The sequence below is a fragment of the Crocuta crocuta genome, unplaced genomic scaffold (assembly GCF_008692635.1).
Source record: "Crocuta crocuta isolate KB4526 unplaced genomic scaffold, BGI_CrCroc_1.0 scaffold39, whole genome shotgun sequence".
Lineage (NCBI taxonomy): Eukaryota > Metazoa > Chordata > Mammalia > Carnivora > Hyaenidae > Crocuta > Crocuta crocuta.
The window spans coordinates 3,490,225-3,510,971 of NW_027533334.1; the positions used below are offsets into that span (position 1 = coordinate 3,490,225).

The 20,747-nt window shown below is 41.8% G+C and overlaps 1 protein-coding gene across 2 annotated transcripts; it reads left to right on the forward strand.

The window, feature by feature from the left end:
* The first annotated feature begins 64 nt into the window (after positions 1 to 64).
* On the forward strand, positions 65 to 19,400 carry SLC25A32 (solute carrier family 25 member 32). Of its 2 annotated transcripts, none has more exons than XM_077748184.1 (7): positions 65 to 490; positions 5,109 to 5,259; positions 7,201 to 7,286; positions 8,818 to 8,978; positions 9,841 to 9,954; positions 10,266 to 10,411; positions 19,337 to 19,400. In XM_077748184.1, the coding sequence occupies exons 1-7, from the start codon at positions 337 to 339 to the stop codon at positions 19,365 to 19,367; spliced, it is 843 nt and encodes a 280-aa protein (XP_077604310.1). In that variant the 5' UTR covers positions 65 to 336; the 3' UTR covers positions 19,368 to 19,400. The 2 variants fall into 2 exon arrangements, with proteins under 2 accessions (XP_077604310.1, XP_077604309.1); XM_077748183.1 differs by lacking the exon at positions 19,337 to 19,400 and adding an exon at positions 11,362 to 12,944.
* The last annotated feature ends 1,347 nt before the right edge of the window (positions 19,401 to 20,747 follow it).

Consider the following 20,747-nt stretch of genomic DNA (forward strand, 5'->3'; position numbering starts at 1 on the left):
GCGGTTCCTCCCTCAGCTGTGCTCTCGCGTCCGCGTACCTCGGCCCCAAACGGCTGCGGCTGGGGGCGGGGCGGGGACGTGGCGGAGGCCGTCGCCCCGCCTCCTTCGCGCTCTCCGCTGGCGTGACGTGCTGCCCTGCCCCTCTCACGCCAGCTCTGCGTTTGGGGTGGGGGGGGGGTCCTCTCCGGTTAATTACCACGTCCCTCCGCCGGTCCCGGAAGTGGGCTGGCCCCTCTGAGGCTTTGCTCCTCCGGGGCGACCGTCGCCAAGGTGGCGGTCCCTGCATCCCGGCCCACCTCCGCGGCCCTGGGCGTGGTATCAGCGAGCCCTGGGACTATGACGGGCCAGGGCCAGTCGGGGTCAGGGTCGTCGGTGTGGAGCACGATATTCCGCCACGTCCGGTACGAGAATCTGGTAGCGGGCGTGAGCGGCGGGGTCCTGTCCAACCTCGCGCTGCACCCGCTCGACCTCGTGAAGATCCGCTTCGCCGGTAAGTGGCCACTCAGACCGTGGGCTCCTTATCCTTGCGGTACCCCGAACAGGGTGATAAAACCCGAAAAGGAAGCCTTTCTCTCTCCTGCCTCTTTCATACTCCCAGGCGAGCGTTAAAGAAGATGCTGTTTATTCTGGCTCCCTGGAACTAGATATGAGGAAGGGCAGCGTGGGAAGGGGATCCGGCCGCCGTCGTCCCCGCTCCCCGAGTCTAAGGGATGGAGAGCAGGGATAGAAAAGTTCGAGAAAAGTTCATACTGGCGTAGGATGCGGGACTCAACGCCTGATTTGTAAAATGAGAAAAGGATTGTCACGTTTTGGGGCTTACCCTTCACACGTGCAAATCATTCACGCTTGGAGGTACTTTGAGATCTTAGGGTAGCCACGTGTTTTGCAGCGCCACTGAGGAAAAGTGCTTAGAGTAGGGCGTAATCCTCAGCAGGCGCTTGGGAATAGGTTTGAGTTAGGATTCTCTTGAAAGTGTGTTTGTGGTGTTTATCGTGGGGTACAAGATCCTGTGAAGGAATAGATAGCTCGAATCCAAGTGCTATTTTTTAAATTTACATTTATTGAATTAAGTGCATTGAATTAAGCGGATTTAAGTTTGTTGAAATTTGCAAAGTACTTTAGGAGTTAAACTCAACAGGAACTTCTGGAGGAGATCGTTTCAGAAAAGGTCGTGATAACGGTACTGGGAAACTTTTCTGGCATTTGGTTTTTTTACTACTACAAGTTCTGCCTTGAGAATTAGGTCTGCAGAAGTGGTTCATTATCAAGAGTCAGATTGATACTATCCATCTAATACATATTCTCAATATTTGTAGACTGCTGTATGGGATACAGAAGCACTAAAAGTTCTTGTTCTCAGGGGACTTACAGTGTAAATTATAGGCTTGAGTCCTAGTCACATAAAAGATAATTCTGGACAACATAAAATTAAGGGCAAAATGGAATAAATCCAAAATATGAATAGAGTATCAAGGAAGTTATAGATTGCTGATGGTCAACTGTATCTGTATAGGTCCCATTAAATCTTGAGGCTCCCCACAGAAAGACTGACAATTTGATAGCTGGAAATAAGACAAGAGTCATTCTGTGAAGGAGAGGCATTGAAAATTATGGAGTATACTTGCTAGAAGAAAACCCAGAAAGGCATATAATTTCCATGGAGTTTGTGAAACGTGCACAAATAAAAATTATGACTAGGAACATAGAGCATTTACTAAGAGCAAGGCAATGAACATAAAGTTTTGCACGCATCATCTTATCTGATTTACTACTCTGAACAACCCTGTGAATTATTATCCCCATTATACAGTGAGAATAATAGAAGTTGACTAACTTGCTGAGGTCGCAAGTTTATAATGGTAGCTGTGGGATTTGAACCCAGGCAGTCTAATGCTAGAACCCTTTGACTCTTAACCACTCACCATTCTGCCTCTAAGAATTCTGAGTATACAGTGGCTTGAACATGAAAAGACTTTTGGACTTGGCTGTAGGCTTGTATGACTCGGTGTCTCTAGTGTTTTGTCTAGAAGAGGTGACAGTTGAGCTGATCATTGAGGAACAGTGTTTGCTTGGTGACTTTAAGACCTTGCTGTAAAGAAGATTATGCCTGGAAAAAGGGAATTCATGGTATCTGAGAAGACTGGTTATCTTGATGCAATGGGGAAAGTCTTAGGAGACCAGTATAGCTAAGACTGGCTGGTAAGATGACTGAGATTAGATGGGAAGACAAAATTAAAGATCTAGGAGTCAAAGGACTTTGTAATCATAAAGTGTGGCTGTGAAATGGTGATAGAAAAGGAAAATTTAAGAAAATGAATCAAAATGGTTGGTTTGCCTATGTATTTACAGTATTGCAAGACCCAGTAGCTTAAAGAAACTAATACTTACTGAATGTTTGCTGTTTGCTAGGCATGATTTTAAGGGCTTTATATGTATTAACTCACTTAACCCTTTGTAATTTTTAGAGTTAGCTTCTAGTTTTCCCATTTTGTAGATGAAATGACCCAGCCACATTGTAATCAGTAACTGACTCAGGGTCACAACGTTAAGTGTTGGAGTGAAAGGGGGCTGCAAAGGAAATTTGGTGGCCCGAGGAAAGAGAGGAAATCAGGAGAGCATGGTGTAAAAGTAGCCCACAAAAGCGTGTTTAGGAGGTAGACAGTTTTGGGTGCTGCTAAATGGCTGGGGAGAAAGAGGACTCCCAGAGTGCTCTTCGGGGCAGGGGCAGGAGTGGGTGGAGACCCAAATCAGACTGCAGTGGATTGGGAGGGACATGGCTCAGACCTGACAGGTTCTTGCCCTACTTTCCAGCCGAATTTCCTACCATCCCTCCTCCGTCAGCTGTATACGGTGGCTATACCAAATCCCTGCTGTGACCCCACACGGTGCCAGGCACTGGGATACCTCCATGTAGGCACCCCAGCTCTTGCGCTTGTCTACAGATAACCCTTTCTCTTTTCCCCAAAGACAAGTTTCCAATCAGTCTTCAGGCCTCTACACTGACATCTTCTCTCATTGTCCCTGTCACTCGACTGCATGTCCCCAGTTCCTTCTGTACAGAGCATTCATTTATGTTCCTTCTGCAATCCTGTAGCACTTCATTTACCTTAGTGCCCATAACTTTGCCGTGTCGTTGCTGCTCTCTTTTGCCTTGAAGATGATGTCTTCCTCAGGGTCAGGATTTGTGTCTCACTTGAGTTTATAGTCCCCTTTTGCTTGGCAGTATAAAGAGTCAATAAATAGTTGGTGTTTTTTTAAATAAAATAATGTGGACAAATGAATGTTTTTCATATTTAAAGATTCGTTCCTAACTATATAGGGTAGATAAGATTATGGTATCAGGGAAGTATAGGGTATAGAATACTGTTGCCTGTTACTGAGACTGAAAAGTGCTACGATTAAGTGTCAAAACAATAAAGAAGTCATTGGTTCATACCTCTGAAAAGCAAAGATTTTTTTGTGGTTTTGTTTTTTTACCTCAAGAGAGAAATTATGTTGTGACTTTATTATTTAAAGGAAAATGCAAAGGTACTTAGAAAAAATTTATCAGGAGAAAAAGAGATGTGAAATTCAAGGAAAGCATCAGAAGCATTATGAAATACACAGCCAAATATTTCCTGAGAGCCAAGTCCCTCTGTTACTTGCTCTTAAACTTATCTCGTATAAACTTTCCAACAACCTGTAAGGTAGGGGATATTTATCCCCATTTTTTCTAAATGAGGATGCTATAGCTCTGAAAGATTTAAGATCATGTGACTAATTAAGGAAGTTAGATATCCTACCCAAGTCTCCTGACAAAGTCTAATGCACTTTAATCTCATTTCATGGTGTAACATCATCAGGTTAATGATGAAAGAAATTGACTTTTCTCCCTTTCCCTGGTAATGGTAAACAGTGATTCTCAGCCAGACTCCATTAGGCGCAGTGAAGTAGCAGCAAATGGGACAGTGAACTGGTCATGCTTTTATATGGTTAGAGGACTGTGATTTGTATAAGCTTTCTAAAGGGGAGTTTGAGTATGTATTTATAACCTTTCACCCATATTAATGCCCATTCTAACAGTTAATTCTAAGGATACAGGAATTTGAATTATACAGAATATTCACTACAGACTTCTTAGTAGTCAAAAAATGAGAACAACTTTCATGTCAGCTAGGGGAATGATTAACCAAATGATAGGATATCTGTGAGAAGGAAAACCATCAGATCATTTTAAAAAATCTTTTGGAAGCCTATTTAATAACAGAGGAATTCTCACAATATACTCTTGAGTGAAGAAAAAAGCAGTATACAAAACTATAGTAAAATACCAGAATCTAGTTTATTATTTTTTTATAGTTTATTTATTTTTGAGACGGAGACCAGAGCATGAGCGGAGGAGGGGCAGAGAGAGAGCGAGACACAGAATCTGAAGCAGGCTCCAGGCTCTGAGCTGCCAGCACAGAATCTGATGCGGGGCTCAAACCCACGAACCGTGAGATCATGACCTGAGCCAAAGTCAGACACTTAACCAACTGAGCCACCCAGGTGCCTCTAGAATCTAGATTATAAATTTGACATTTTCTTTCATCCCATATCTGTGTAGGAAACAGAAGGCACATTAAAAATAAGATAGTTCTGTGGTGTGGGGAGGGCTTGAAAAGACTTAACAAAGATACGAGATTATAGCAGAACCACTGAGAATACTGCAGTATTTTGGACCTAGAAAGAGCTTGGGCTGTTGGCCACTGGAAGGACCAAAGGTCAAAGGGAGAAAGTCATTGGGAGGGGGCCACCTTGAGAGGAGCTGTGACTGTCAGTAGAGAAGTGCAGTCCAGGCGGGCGCCTAGGTAGCTCAATCGGTTATGCATCCAACTCGATTTTGGCTTAGGTCATGATCTCACAGTTGGTGAGTTCGAGCCCCTCATGGGGCTCTGCGCTGAGAACACAGAGCCTGCTTGGGATTCTCTCCCTCCCGCTCCTCCTCTCTCAAAATAAATAAATAAATGTTAAAAATGAGTTTTTTTCTGAATTTATATCCTTAATATGACTGACTGTATGATGTCTATGTTTATCAGTGATTTGGAGCTAGAATTTTCCTCTCACCTAATTTTGTGCCTTTACTTCAGTGAGTGATGGATTGGAACTGAGACCAAAATATAAAGGAATTGTGCATTGCCTGACTACCATTTGGAAACTTGATGGACTACGGGGACTTTACCAAGGAGTAACCCCAAATGTGTGGGGTGCAGGTTTATCCTGGGGACTCTACTTTTTCTTGTGAGTAGATCTGGGAGATTTTACAGTATTAATAACAAAGTTTGTTTTTAGTGATTTTACATTTCAATTGATGAAGCAAGATGAGTCATTTAATCAGTTTCTCTGAGTGGGAAGGGTCAGAAAGAGCAAAATGTTTATTTCATTCTCTGTCGGCTATTATCAGAGGCATTTGGTCTGGAAGAAAGTTCTTAATCAGAAAGGGTGAGATGGAGAAACGCTCTTACATACAGAAGCCACCTCTGTGAGTTGAGTTCAGGAAGGTGCCTTATCAAATACTCCTGATGCCTAATGAAGTTGGAAAGCTGAAGAGGACAGGCCTTGAGGTCCTCATAAGAACGCATACCATGGGAGCCCCCTCTTGGGAACAGAAAGTAAAAAGCCAAGGCCTGGCTAAGAGTTTGAGGCACATCCCTTCTTGCCTCTTACTTGACCTGCACCATCTTCCTAGCTCCATCATTTCCTTCCTCCCTCACCTGTCAGGGATCCTCACCATCCTCCTGTCCATTGAAGAAGCCACTGAAGGCGCCTGGGGCAGGTACAGTTGGCTTAGTGAGTGTGCCCAAGTGTGGGCATTAAGCCCACAAGGTGGAGGAGCACACACTGCCTTGAGCATGCCTCTAATAATTTGAAACTGAGTCCAGGAATGGAGAGGCTTTTCTTTGTTTTAATACATGGCATTTTTAGGAGAACATCAATACCTGTCTATTTGCCTTTTTCTCTTTTGTGTCTTATATTCTACTTTATCTCCAATAATTTTATGGCAGTATACAAACCACAATCTTAAAATATTTTTAAGTGAAGGCAAAACAAAATTTAACCTCACTATGGTTTAAAAAATGTATTTTTTTTCGGTTCTGAGACACACCTAGATGTGTAATTGTAGGTATAAAATGTATTCTTTTATGAATTTGGAGTTGGGGAGGCTCTCTGAAGAGAGTTTCTCAGGACAAGCTATATTAACGTAAGGTGTATGTAATGAGAATTTCTTATAAAAGTATACTTGTGGGGCTCCTGGGTGGCTCAGTCGGTTAAGCAGCTGACTTCAGCTCAGGTCATGATCTCACAGTTCATGAGTTCAAGCCCCGCATCAGGCTCTTGTTCTGACAGCTTAGAGCCTGGAGCCTGCTTCAGATTCTGTGTCTCCTTCTCTCTCTGCCCCTTACCGCCCCCCCCCCCAAATAAATAAACATTTAAAAAAGTATCCTTGTTTCGTGTTAGAATGGTATTGGTAAAGTTGGGAAGAATATTTGTAGCTGAAGTTTTCTTCCAAAAGGAAAGTGGAAATTGGAGCTAGAGAGAATAGGCTGATTTGACTTCTCTGCTCAGAAACATTGTTGGCTCTCGGTTTTCTGCCAAGTAAAGCCTAGATGTCAGTTTGCCACTGAAGTGTGATTCAATTTTCCATCTTCTCCCTCCACCCTTATCATAACCTTTGCTCACGCTTATCTATTTCCCCGTTGAAACGGCACCTGTCTCCTGGCCAGCACCACCTCCGACACAGCATACTGTGTTCTCAGCCGTAGTTTCTCAATCTCTTAAGACGCCATCTGTGTTGCCTTTATTATGATTACTTGTGTGCTGCTTACGGCCCTTGGTAGAGTGCTCTGTAGTCCCTGAACATGACCTTTTGTCTTGGGTGCCTCATCGCCGCACCACTGCTACCCTCCCTCCCAGTTTTCCTGTGTTGTTAGTAACTGATGAGTACGTGATGAAAATATTTTGCATGCATAGTGCTGTGCATATACATTTGCGGGGAAGGGTGGTAAATGCTTAACAGTAAGCCATGTCTAGCAAATCCACCCTTGAAACTGTGCTGGCCTTGGGCATAGACTTTTCCTTTTGGGGTACTGCTGTTAAGTTACACACATTTTCAAATAGACATTACTGCTTTATGATACCTATTCACATATTTATCAAACTGCTCATGTTTAATTCTTTTAGTTACAATGCCATCAAATCATACAAGACAGAAGGAAGAACGGAACGTTTAGAGGCAACGGAATATCTCGTCTCGGCTGCTGAAGCTGGTAAGGCAGTGTGTGAAACATACAACATCAGCTTTCATGTGTGTTTGTTTTTGAGAGAGAGCCAGAGCGTGAGCAGGGGAGGGGCAGAGAGAGAGGGAGACACAGAATCTGAAGCAGGTTCCAGGCTCTGAGCTGTCAGCACAGAACCTGATGCGGGACTCAAACCCACGAACCGCAAGATCATGACCTGAATGGAAGTCAGACGCTTAGCCAACCAAGCCAGCCAGGTGCCCCTAAGCCATCAACTTCTAACTTGATTTTCACTTTTGGTTTTTGTTTTATTTGCCTTTTTTCCCCTTTGAACAGTAGAGTTTAAGTTTTATCTAACTAATCTGTTATCACATGGAATTTCTCAAAAAGCAACTGTTCTTATTGGGTTACTCTGTACAAACTTCAAGAATTTTAGTTATCACAAAGAAAGTAAAATTTAGAAAAGTTATGAATTCCTGATGATTTAAGATGATTTGGCATATTTTCTTCAATTAAAGTATAATTTCAGGTTTTTTTAAACGTTTATGATTGAGAGAGAGAGACAGAGCATACATGGGGGAGGGGCAGAGGAAGGGGGGGACACAGAATCGGAAGCAGGCTCCAGGCTCTGAGCTGTCAGCACAGAGCCCGATGCGGGGCTTGAACTCACAAACCACAAGATCATGACCTGAGCCGAAGTTGGACGCTCAACCAGCTGAGCCACCCAAGCGCCCCTAATTTTGGTTTTTAAATTAGTTTAGTAGCCTTTTTCGATTGCCTCATGAGCGTATAATATTTCAAAGAGAGAAGCAAAGTAGGACTCGTCTTTATATTGTAACTCATACTTTGAAACCATGTTTACTGATAGTTCTTGTCTTTAAAAAAACCTACTCATTTTTGAATACTCAGCTGCTAGCACAGACCTGAATCAGGGGCCTTAATAAATGTTTGATGAATAGTAGACTATTGAGGAAACTCAGCAAATGAACTTTACTAGATGAGTTTTTTTGTATACAAAATTGTCACTTTCTGTAAAGAATGTAAAATTTATTATATAGTTCTTTAATTTTCGAGATGTGTTAGCTGCTCTGAATGGATTTGAGGAGGGCTGTGGGAAAGTCGGGATGGATATGCGCGTGCATGCAGAGGTTTATTGGGGTGTTGGATTCCTGGTCCTTGTCCCATTATTGTCAACCCCTCTGGGTTATACCGTGTCCTCCTCCTAAATATTTATATCTGCTCTCAGAGTCTACCTCCCAGGACTTCCATCTTTTCTCTACACCAGGCTCTACTGTTTAGGAGCCAGGATATCTCTGCTGTCCTCACACCTCGAAGGGAAAGCAGTTCACATTTCCAGCTCCCTTTTACTCTACCTCCCACTGAGTGAGGAACTTTTTTTGACCAACAAAACTATGGCTACCCTTCAGCCCTAAGACTGTGCCTCAGAGGTACAGCCCCTGGACAACGCCATTGTTTTTATTAATGGACTGTCATTAGCCTGGATTGTCACAAGTGAGAAAGTACCTGTATGCTGAGTAATCTTATTTAAATTTGATTTTAGGAGCCATGACCCTCTGCATTACAAACCCATTATGGGTAACAAAAACTCGCCTTATGTTACAGTACAATGGTGTTGTTAACGCCTCACAACGACAATATAAAGGAATGTTTGATACGCTTCTGAAAATATATAAATATGAAGGTGTGCGTGGATTGTACAAGGTAATGACTTGTCAATATATTTTGAATAACTGACCATTGTAACTTCCCTTGGCCATATTGTCTGAGTTTCTGCATAACCTGTAGTCAGTCCTGAAAAGAGGTCAGACTCCGGCAAGAAGCAATTTGATGAAAACTGAAAGTCTAGTTTATAATATGGAAATTGTACTCTAACCTGTTTATCCTCATTACCATAAGGTATATCGTGACACTAGTGGGTGTGAGGTCTGTCTAAAATTTTGCACAGTAACCATTCACCAAGTCACACATCACAGTCACCCATTCCTTACTACTGTCCCCGGAAACTGTGGTCCCTTGGGAACTTGCTTAGTGCTTAGTTGGTGTGTTTTTTTAATTGTTCCCTGATGAACTTTTGGGGTGTTGGTGGGGTCCTGGGGTCTGGCGCTGATGGCCAAGAAGGAATTCTTGAAGGCGTCTTTGGTGCAAAAAGGTGATTTTATTCAAGCATGTGGACAGGACCCATGGGCAAAAGGGCTGTATTGGAGTTGTGGGGGCGTGACCATTTTATGAAGTTTGGAAGATAAAGTCAAGAGGGAGTTTCCAAAGAGACTTTCACACACTGAAGACTGTTGTCAAGCTAGGGTGGTTTTTCCCCCTGGCAAGGCATTAACATTGAGACAGTAGTGAGTTCCTGGACTTTAGGCTGCAGATGGGATTGCCTTTTTCTGGTAATCTGGTGGAGACTCTTATCAGTTTAACCATTTGGTTTTTGTCCTTTCTTGTTTTGGGGTAGCTGGCAATGTCCAAGGAATATTACACATGTCCCAACCCGGGGGTTGGGGGTGCGTGCTCACTTGTAATTTGCCCTCAGCTTTCCTCACACCTCCTCATTGTTCCTTTTTAGGGATTTATTCCTGGGCTGTTTGGAACATCACATGGTGCCCTCCAGTTTATGGCATATGAATTGCTGAAGTTGAAATACAACCAGCATATCAATAGATTACCAGAAGCCCAGTTGGTAAGATGGGTCTTTAAAAGATATCATTTACTTTTATGGGTATTTAATAGATGAGATTGTGTCATGTTCACTTTGGTAATGTTGCTGTGATGATGACTGCTGCTAGTTTAATTTACAGTTAAGTATTTTATAAGCAAATGACACACAAATATTAATGATAAAACCCTTTGTTTGCACAGAGCTTGTGTTAAGGGGGGAAACCATGTTTTTCAATTAAAAGATCCATTTACATGTTTTCCTATAGGATTTTTATTTCTATAATTTTAAAGAAATCTTGTCTTAAAAACAAGTGTTTTGTGTCATCATTTCAGAGCACAGCAGAATACATATCTGTTGCAGCACTATCCAAAATATTTGCTGTTGCGGCAACATACCCGTATCAAGTTGTGAGAGCTCGTCTTCAGGACCAACACATGTTTTACGAGGGCGTATTGGATGTAATCACAAAGACCTGGAGGTGAGCGCACGTGGTCTATCAGAGTGGCTCTTAGGAGGGGCCTTGTGTATCTCAGAATGTCCTGTTGCCATTAGTTTTATAGCAAAGGCCAGTGTGTTCTGGTGGACACATGGCTGCTGGCCCCTGCTTTTCCATTTCCCATTTACTACGTGTAGAGCTACAGACTTTAATCTCCCTGAGGCTTGATTTCTTCATTTGTAAAATTAGAATATCTAGGCTGACAGGGTTGCTATAAAAACCAAATGAGATCTGTGCTTCGACAAATTAATAAAATAAAATTTAGTGCTCATAAAAAACTTGCAGCGCATTGACTGTAGGATGTCGTAAAAAACCTAGTTTAGTGCAATCAAGCCCTCCTTGCATGAGGACTTGCAAATACTTGTCTCCGTGTATGGAGGAGATTCTTTCTTCAGCATGTGAATAAACAGTTACAGGAAGATATCCCCATGTTTCTCTCTCATTCTAAAAGGCCAGATTGGAATATTTAGAATGTTTCAACTTAATTCACTAAATATTTATTGAGAACCCAAGTGACAAGTTCCAAGGCCATATTCCTATTCTAGGCATTAAGGAAATAAAGTTTTATTTTTATGGATGCTATATTTAGTGTTGTCTGCCATTTATATAAGCTGTAAGATTGTTAATGCCTCTATTATATCAGTTAATACTTCTGCATGTTTATACATTTAAAGACATTTGGAAGATGATTACACATTTAAAGCCCTTTTCAGCTTTGAAGTGTCCCTACCCTGCCTTGCCGAGTCAGTCCACAGAAGGAATGTAAGCCCATACACATGGCTCATAAACTGCATTACTTCTGGATGTTGAAAACATGGACTTCAGTCCTGGGGGGGTTTGACTGCTGGTTCCGTGCCATATGTCTGTTAAATGTTCTGTCTTCAGGCCAGCTGTGTAGGAAATTAAGCATTTATCTGTTTTTCCTTTTAAAGGAAAGAAGGCATCAGTGGATTTTACAAAGGAATTGCCCCCAATTTGATTAGAGTGACTCCGGCCTGCTGTATTACTTTTGTGGTATATGAAAATGTCTCACATTTTCTACTTGACCTTAGAGAGAAAAAAAAAATAAGCTAAAGGTGGATCATCCCAGTGCATCTGCTTAACGCAGCAGTTGCTCCTTTGTATTTGAGGTACAGACCTCAGAAGAACACTGCACAGCAACGTGGTTCATAATGGAAACTGTTCTATAATCATTAGAAGTCAAAGACCTGCTAAGACTTTGCAATGTTGTTCTGCTTTTTTGCCTTTCCTGTACGCTCGGGATGTGGCTACCTCTGCCAGAAATGGCTCCCATCAACACAACAGTAAAACTGATGTCAAGTGGAGAATTTCACAGATTCCTCTCTTTCACTGTTCAAGTAGAAGCTGATTACAGCATTTGCTAAATGGATTAGATGAATGTGCTTTTTCCGAACTCATTTTCCTGGATTGGCTTTAAAATCCGTCTCTGTGCAATAGCAAGAAAATGACTTCTGGAAAGAATTGTCATTGTTTCAAGAGTCAATTAAACTTTAAGGATTTGCTGGAAACATCGTTGCTTAAATCCAGACCATTTTGAATTGGGAAATTTTGATGAGGGGGAAAAAAAAACCCATCACTATAAACGTGCTTTAGTTTAAATTCAATTGGAATCCACTAACTAGGGAATTTGAGAAGTTATCTACTTCTCTTAATTTGAGAAATATATTGGTTTTCATTAAGTTTTTCTCCAGACGGCTCTTTCATAATTTAAAATGTAATTGTGGATCCAGTTACTATATTTTTTTGACATAGGTACTTGGTGTCTCTTAAACGTAACAAAATCTGAACTCGGATCCAACCGTGTCAGCCCTTATTTAGCATATTTGGCTCTAAGTCACTAACTGGCTATAAATCGCTAGAAAATCGCCTCATACAGATACTGGAATGACTGGGATGTGTTTGTTCAGAAACCGTGTGGAAATGAGGAACTTTAACTTTCCTACTTCAGCTATTGGATGTATGGGTCCAGATCCCAAATAAATGATTAATCTACATTAGTTGCTCATATTCAGGTTTAAATACAAATTACATTAATGGCCATTATTGATTCAACTTTTATGAGTTATTGTAAATATCTATAAAAGCCTGTCCCAAAAGGATGCCAGAATAATATTTTTATTTATCATAAACTTCTATGAATGCTGTTGCGCTTCCATCTAGTTGTAAATAAAACATTGTGGTTTTTGAAGCCATATTTAAATGGTTCTTTGAAAATGGGTCTATTTTTATATTTTGAAAATAGCATTGTTTTAAAAATGTGGAACAATAAGTAATTGTATTTACTATAATCTCTTGTAAGATACACAGAAATACTTTATAAATTAAATGTGATGTATTTTTTCATACTTCTGGGTTTACTATAATTTACTATAATTCATCTGATGTTAGTCCCTATACGGAAGACTGGCTGCACTTGCTGTCTGTAGTGTTAGAGGTAGTGCCATTATTTGAGTGCCTCTTGTATACCCCCAATTAATAAAACTCAATTCCTGTCTTCTAAGAGCATATAAGTTTGCAGAATAAATAAATGTTAACTCCAGCCCTAGAATAACGGGCAAGAAGATTTGTACAAAGCTCTGTAAGCATTCTGAGAAAACAGAACTCCTTCAACAACAAATCGTTACTGAACTCTCTTACTCTGTGCCAGGTACGTTACCAAGCATTGAAGATATAGCAGGGAATAACCCAGACAACATTCCTGCCCTCATAGAATTTTCATTTTAGTGTGAGTGACAGAAAATGTAAATATATGCATAAGACAATATCGGATATTAAATACTATAGAACTCAAACAGAGTTGGGAATAATGGTGCCATCTAGGATGGTTAGCGTCAGGAAAGATCTCTTTTGAAGAGGTAGTATTTGAAACAGTTTGAAAGAAGTGAGGAAACAGTCTTCTAGGCAGAGAAAATGGAAGCACAAAGGCCCTGAGGCAGGAATTAATTTGGCTAGAGGGGAGGAGTGGGGTTACTGTGTGGTGGGAAAGAAATGCAGGATTGGCCTCAAATTTCAGCTTTCCTCTTTGGCCTCAGGCCAATAGTTCACCTCTCTCTGTCTCTTGTTTTCTCATATGTAAAATGATGATTTGTTCCTTTGTGGATGAGGAGGATATGAGGATGCTTGAGCAAGTGATTTATTGAGAGTGCTCTTAAGCTCTAGAAGAAGTTCAGTTCACCATCACCCTGACCCTATCAGATACCATAGTATGGGTTGGACCGCAGAGGTTGTCCTTCCCTGAGGTCAGAGGCTGGGCTATGTCCTCAGGCAGAGGAGGGGAGGCTAGATCCCTCTCCTGAGTTGAGAACAATCCTCCAAATAAGGTGGAGGGGAGAGCTGTTAGCAGCCGGGATATGGGTTACACCAGCCCTGTAAAAGTGATTTGATGGGTCAACAGCATCTACAAATGAAGCTATGAAAAGTATGTAGCTCATAGGATTATTGATCAGATTAAATGGATTAATCCATGTAAAGTGCTTAGCAGTGTCCCTGGGCCAATAAAAATTAGCATGGGCCAGATCTTCTAGCCCATGGTCAGGGGGTTAGATTGTGGGAGAGATCATTCTAGTGATTGTATGAAGAAACAATTAGGAGACAGACAAGAAACAGGATTACTAATTAGGACGCTTTCACAAATACCTTGTCAAGAACTGATGGTAGTGTGGACCTGGTTGATGGAGCCGGAGGTAGTTTATAGTTTGTGGGGGGAACTAGAGCAGGGTTCATGGAAGGGAAAACTTGAAGCGTGGCCTTGAAGGTAGAGATTTCAAAGGGAACCATGGGGGAAAAGAAGCATATGTGACCTGTCGTGAGCCGTGTTGTCAATGTGGTAATAAAAGGAAAAAATGGAAGAGAAAGCTGAAAGATTAGGACCAGAACATGCGAACTTTGAGCATCTCACTAAATGGGTTTTATGTGATGGATAAAAGAGAAAGGAGTCATTCACAAAACAGACATGGCTACATCTTAGGGGTGACATAAGAAGTCCAATCAGATAAGAGGAGCAAACTCTAAGGGAAGGGGTTATCAACAGTGTAAATAATTCTAGTAGGATGAAGATGAGTGTCACTGAGAACTCAAACATAGAGGCTGAAGACAGGTTGCAAGCAGCTCAGCAGGGTGTGGCAAACTGCACATATCCATTTCACTCTAGGCTTGCTCTTGGATTTCAGCAGATAAAGGTAGAGAGAGAACTTGAACTTGAAAAAAGTTCTGGGAGCCTAGGAAGGGGTGCAGGTGGGAGGAAGTTGGCCAAGGGAAAGCCAGAAGATGATTGTAAGAATGCCTGAAGATTAAGATACCGGCCCAAACAAAACTTGTCGGAGCTCAGCATCAGAGAACTAACATATGGTACAATGTGACCCAAGACAGTGTTCGGGGCCATGCGTTGTGAAAAGGGTATTATGTTTCCATATGTGCTTTGGTAGTATGGCAATTTTAGAAAGTCGTGTTTTTTAAACCCCATCCTAGAAAAAGGGTATCGACTAAAAACTATGAGTTCGTGAGTCATCAGAGCAAGGTTTGTCTTTTGAACGTGGACACGTGAGTGAATGTAAAATCCTCCAGGTAGAGTATGATTAACGCTTCAATAGCAAGTCTTCTTTGGTGATTATAAAATCACTGACAAATAAAATACCATGAAATGATTTATTTAACTTTTGTCTTTTGTAAAATGTGGGGTTTTTTTTTTAACATTTATTTATTTTTGAGACACAGAGAGACAGAGCACAAGCTGGAGAGGGGCAGAGAGAGAGGGAGACCGAATCTGAAGCAGGCTCCAGGCTCTGAGCTGTCACCACAGAGCACGACGTGGGGCTTGAACCCATGGACTGAGAGATCATGACCTGAGCCAAAGTCGGACGCTTAACCAACTGAGCCACCCCAGGCACCCCTGTAAAAATGTGTTCTTTAATGTGCAGAAAATATGTGAGGTTTTGGGTTACTTTGGGTGAAATCCTAAGTTTCTTTTCAAATGAGTAAATAAGAAACAGACCGTGGACATATGTGTCATGAATACCTGTTAAGTAATTAGCTGCTTGGCATCTGTTTTCCTCTTCCTTCTGAGTCTCCTAGCTGGAATTTCTTGTCAGAACCTTCCCACTCCCTGCAGTCTCACTTTGGAAATTTAGACGGACTTGGCCTTACCTGTCCCAGAAGATGGCCCTGATTAGCAGAGCCAATCTGAATGTGCCATCTCTGATTATAATGAATGTTTGGAATTGACACAATTACCTAAACTGGTCGGATCAGAGTCTCTCTTAAAAGCTTTTTTTTTCTGTGTAGACTGACAAAACATTCTGTCTCTACTGTTTCACAAATTAGGATTTGTGTATTTCACAGAGTTCTTGCTCAAAGCCCCAGTTTAAGATCATGAAATGGGGAGAGGGAGTTTGCCCAAAATGAAGTCAAAACCAAAGAAATGACAATAAGAAATTGAAAGAAAAGAAACTAGATCCTGAGTCATAGGAGATTCTGGATCAGTTCTGACCCCTAGCTACATGTACCTCTATAGTTTTCAATTGAGAGAACCAATAAATTTCCTTTGTTTTTTAAGCCACTCTCAGTCAGGTCTATTACTCACTGTAACTGAAAGCTTCCCAGATGACACAGAATATGTGATACAGACCCTGAAGTCTATATGTCATTTGCCTATCAACTATCATAATGTTGAATTCTTGTTTCTATGGAAATTGATGTTACCTTTAGGAAAAAGGAGCACTTTGTGATCTTTCCATACATTGTATAGATTCTTGAAAATGTTTTTACCTTTACTGGAAAACATTAAGCCATTTAATATCTATAAAAAAATTATTCAACTCACCATGAAAAGCATAAAAGAGGAAGACTGACCAGGAAACTTAGAAAAATAACTAAAATCAGGGTGCCTGGGTGGCTGAGTCGGTTAAGCGTCCGACTTCGGCTCAGGTCATGATCTCACGGTTTGTGGGTTCGAGCCCCGCGTCGGGTTCTGTGTTGACAGAGCCTGGGGCCTGTTTCAGATTCTGTGTCTCCCTCTCTCTCTGACCCTCCGCTCCTCATGCTGTCTCCTCTCAGAAATAAAACATTTTTTAAAAATTTAAAAATGGGCACCTGTCTCTCTCAGAAAAAAAAAAAGGAAAAGTAACTAAAATCTGCTTACGGTAGAAGGTCCAACTACAAAAGATGGATGATTTGAAAGTTGTCTGCAATATATCTCCTGACATCAAATATTACAAGGTTTTGTGTTTATATTAAATTTCAGTATACGTTAATTGTGATGTTAGGCTCATTCTACTCAAGGCTAGAAAATAAAATAAATTCACACTCAACATTTCAAAAAAGCAACAAGATGCTTTAGAGTGACTCACATTAACCTCTTTCCCACCCAGGTTTTAAACTAATTCGTAAATATACAAGGTAAGTGGAACATGAAATATTATCTTTATTAGTAGTAAGGCTGAAATTAGAGAATGTGGCTTCTATATCTGTGTGAAAGAGGACTTCCTTGAACAAGTCCTCGGAGTCACACAGACATACCTATCCGGCCACAGACAGTCCTGAACCATGACTCTTTTACAGCCTGTCCTTGTAAAACACAGCAAGGAGAAACGGGGCTGAACTCATGCTCTCAGTGAGCACCGTGTTCCCCAAGAGGAGAGAGAGAGAGCACCACTCGTGCTCACTTCTGTGTCCCCAACTACAATCAACAAATCACACCTGTCAAGTCTAAGTCCAACCAGGAGACAGAACATACAGCCAATTTAACCAGGAGATGATTAAGGAATCGCTAAGCTATGATAGAGTAAATACATTATGGGAACTCTAAACAGTACCCGAAGGTGGAGAGAGTGGCCAAGGAAGGACAAGTCGGAAGAGGGTCCCCCTCTGGCATTCAGACTTCTTGAAGAAGGCAAGCTTGCAAAGCACTGGATGATGGATGAGAAAGTTTGCTGGGTTTCCTGGGCCAGAGCTGGTTTAGAATGACCTGAGAAACAGGAAACAATCCCCTAGGGCATAAGCAAGTCAAGGCTAGTGAGCAGGTTGCTAAGGGAGTTGGGACATTTCTGCAGGTGCAAAACCAGGGCAGACTTTGTTCACATTGGAAAGGCTTCAGGGGCAAGCAAGCCGAGACTTGTGGATGGGTTCCCTGGGGAGTCAGGGCCGCTCCCACCCCAGACGCGGGGACAATGTGGTGACACTGTCAAGTTCAGCAAGATAATCAGGCCTCTTGGGCTGGGGCTGCAAGGTAGTTAAAGGACTGCATTCTGTGTATGCGACTGGAATGAGGCACGGCCAGACAGACACACACCCCACTGATAAGAGCAAGAAAAGGCAAATTTCAGCACCCTGAAACCAGAAGACCAGCTTCTTTCTTCTGCGATGTTCCTCCAGTATTCCCTACTTAATAGGGTCATTCTTCTTTTTTCTTTTTCTTTTTTGAGAGAGAGTGCAAGCAGGGGAGAAGGGCAGAGAGAGAGAGGGAAAGAGAACCCCAACCTGGCTCCCTGCTCAGCGCAGAGCCCAACATAGAGCTTGATCCCCCAACCCTGGGATCATGACCTGAGCCGAAGTCAAGGGGTCAGATGTTCAACTGACTGAGGACCCAGGTGCCCCATTATTAGGCTCGTTCTTAAGGAAAAACAGAGTCCAGTTTATCATCACAGTAGGTCCTGAAGAATGAATTTAGAGTTCAGAAGCAATAAATTGATAAGTAGCTTAATTGACCATTTTGAGTATTTGGCTTCCATTCCAATTCCTTCCCAACAACAAAGCAACTAACTGTATTTTAGCTTAGCTATCCTGATAAGAAGTGCTTGCTCTTCCCCCATATGAGAAAACACAAAGCACAACGGTCATTGAATCCATTGTTGGCTGTATTAACTACTCTTCAAATTCAGTCATGGTTCCTCTGAATATTTTGTTAAAACTACATTGTAAAGTTGACCTCCACCGACTTTTATATAAAATAAAAATGAGGAGAGAAAGTGAGGAAAGGGTTAGCACATATAAATAAACATGCATATAACAAAGAGAAAATATCCAAAGCTACCACAGTTCTGGTTCCTGTAATTGTTCACAAGGTCATAGTTGATATCTAAGCTTCCACCTTTCACTACCCATTCCACATTTTCCTTGCCCACTGGCAGAATTTGCAGCCCTGGCTTCTTTACCTGGTGAAGTAGATCCAAATCCTCCTTCCCAAAAGGCCTGGGTCCTCAATCACTCTGATTTTCCTGGTTCTTGTAGTTTTCCATTAATCTTTGGCATGGAGGAGAACCAGAGAATATCTCCTGAATCCCAAACATAATCCTTGCTTCCACTATAGCGGCAAACAATTTCCCTTGGTAATTGGGACCCATCAGTAAAGTCAATAGATTAACCTCCTGTTTTTCACCTGTTGCTTCAGTGGTATAGAGTGCAAAATGGTCAGGTGGCGGTCTGTGTGTAGGTAGGCTTCTGACGACTGCATGATTCCTGCCCTCTGATGTAAACAACCTATTTCTGCTTATATATCTTTGAGACCTGTAAATATATTTGGATATCAAATCCATGACTGTGTTATATGGCAAAAAGGAATTTTGCAAGTGTAATTAGGGTCTCTAATCAGTTGGCTATAATCCAAAAGGAGAGATTTTCCTGGGTGGGTCCAACCTACCTAATCAGGCAACCCTTAAAAGCAGGAGCGTTCTCTTGCTGGTCTGGAAGAAAAACAGCCATATTGTAAGAGGAAGGGCCACATAGGCAGCACCTGGGAGGGACCTATAGGCGACGTAAGGAGCTCTCAGCTGACAGCAAGGAGACAAGGTTTTTCACACAGCTGCAGGGAATCAGATTCTGCGGACATTCACATAGCTGAGAAGAGTTTCCTGAACTTCAGATGAGATGACTGAGCCAACACTTTCATTTCAGCCTGGTGACACTGCGCAGAGGACTCAACTAACCTGTGCCTCGACCCTTGACCCGCAGAAACCAGGAGATAAGTAAATTTGTGTTGTTTCAATCTACTAAATTAGTCGTGCAGTCAATAGAAAACTAGTACCGTCTCATCTTCCAATTCAGCAGAACTATTGTTGTGTCCACTGCTGGAATCCCCACTGGGAGAAGACGATCTCCAAACCAGCAGAGCTCAACATTGTCAGCAAGGGGAGCAAACAGTCTGCAAATGAGTTATTAGGTTTAATAGTGAGAGAAGCCGTACTCACGTCGACTGCTTGCACTCTGGCCACAGGACAAAGAACAGCATTTCTGATCCAAGTATGAACCGCAACCTGTAAGACAGAACCCCATCCTTTTAGGATGTTGTCTGCCATCTGGCACCATGATGGGTCCTCAGTCAGCCATTCACCTTTCATTTAAACTAGCCTGATGGTCTAGTGTATAAGCTATGTGGTGATGCCAAATACATTTTTTCTTGCAGTGTATTTGTTGAATAAATCAAGTTTCCCATAGTCTAGATTTGCTGGTTATGATTCTGTCATGTCAGTTAACATGTTCTTCTATCCCTTGTATTTCCTAAAATTTAATGATTATATCTGGGGACTAAATCAAATCCAAGTTTGATTGTTTCTTGGCAAAATTGCTTCTTGAGTGGTGCTATGTACTTTCTATAAGAGGTACATGGTCTGGTGCCTCACTTTTTGGAATGTTATCAGTCACTGATGATGATTGCTAGATCCCTTAATTCATGAGGGGCTGAAAATTCGATATTCTAGTTCTGTCACTTCATTTGCTACCTATACCAATACACTCTATAAAATACCATAAATCACACACACACACTTTTTTTTTTAATGTTTTATTTATTTCTGAGAGACTGCATGAGCAGGGGAGGGTCAGAGAGAGAGGGAGACACAGAATCTGAAACAGGCTCCAGGCTCTGAGCTGTCAGCACAGAGCCCGACGCAGGGCTTGAATCCACGAACGGTGAGATCAGGACCTGAGCCGAAGTCGGACACTTAACCGATTGAACCACCCAAGCGCCCCCACACACACTTCTATAAGGGAAAATTTCCCTTGATCAACAGTTTGATTACCCAGAAATGCAGTTCATACAGAGAAAGCAGAATAAATGCTTGGCTTTTTCCTATTTACCAATTTTCACAGTAACAAGTTGGTTTGCTGGCATCCTCCAAGTTGACCAATGAATTGTATGTTAATATCATTATGAACTCCTGCATTAAAACACATTTGATGTGTTGCAAACCATTGCCATTATTATCTTTACCGCTCCTTAAGAATTTTTTTTTAAATGTTTTATTTATTTCTAGAAGAGAGAGCAAGACAGCGTGAGCAGGGGAGGGTCAGAGAGAGAGGGAGTCAC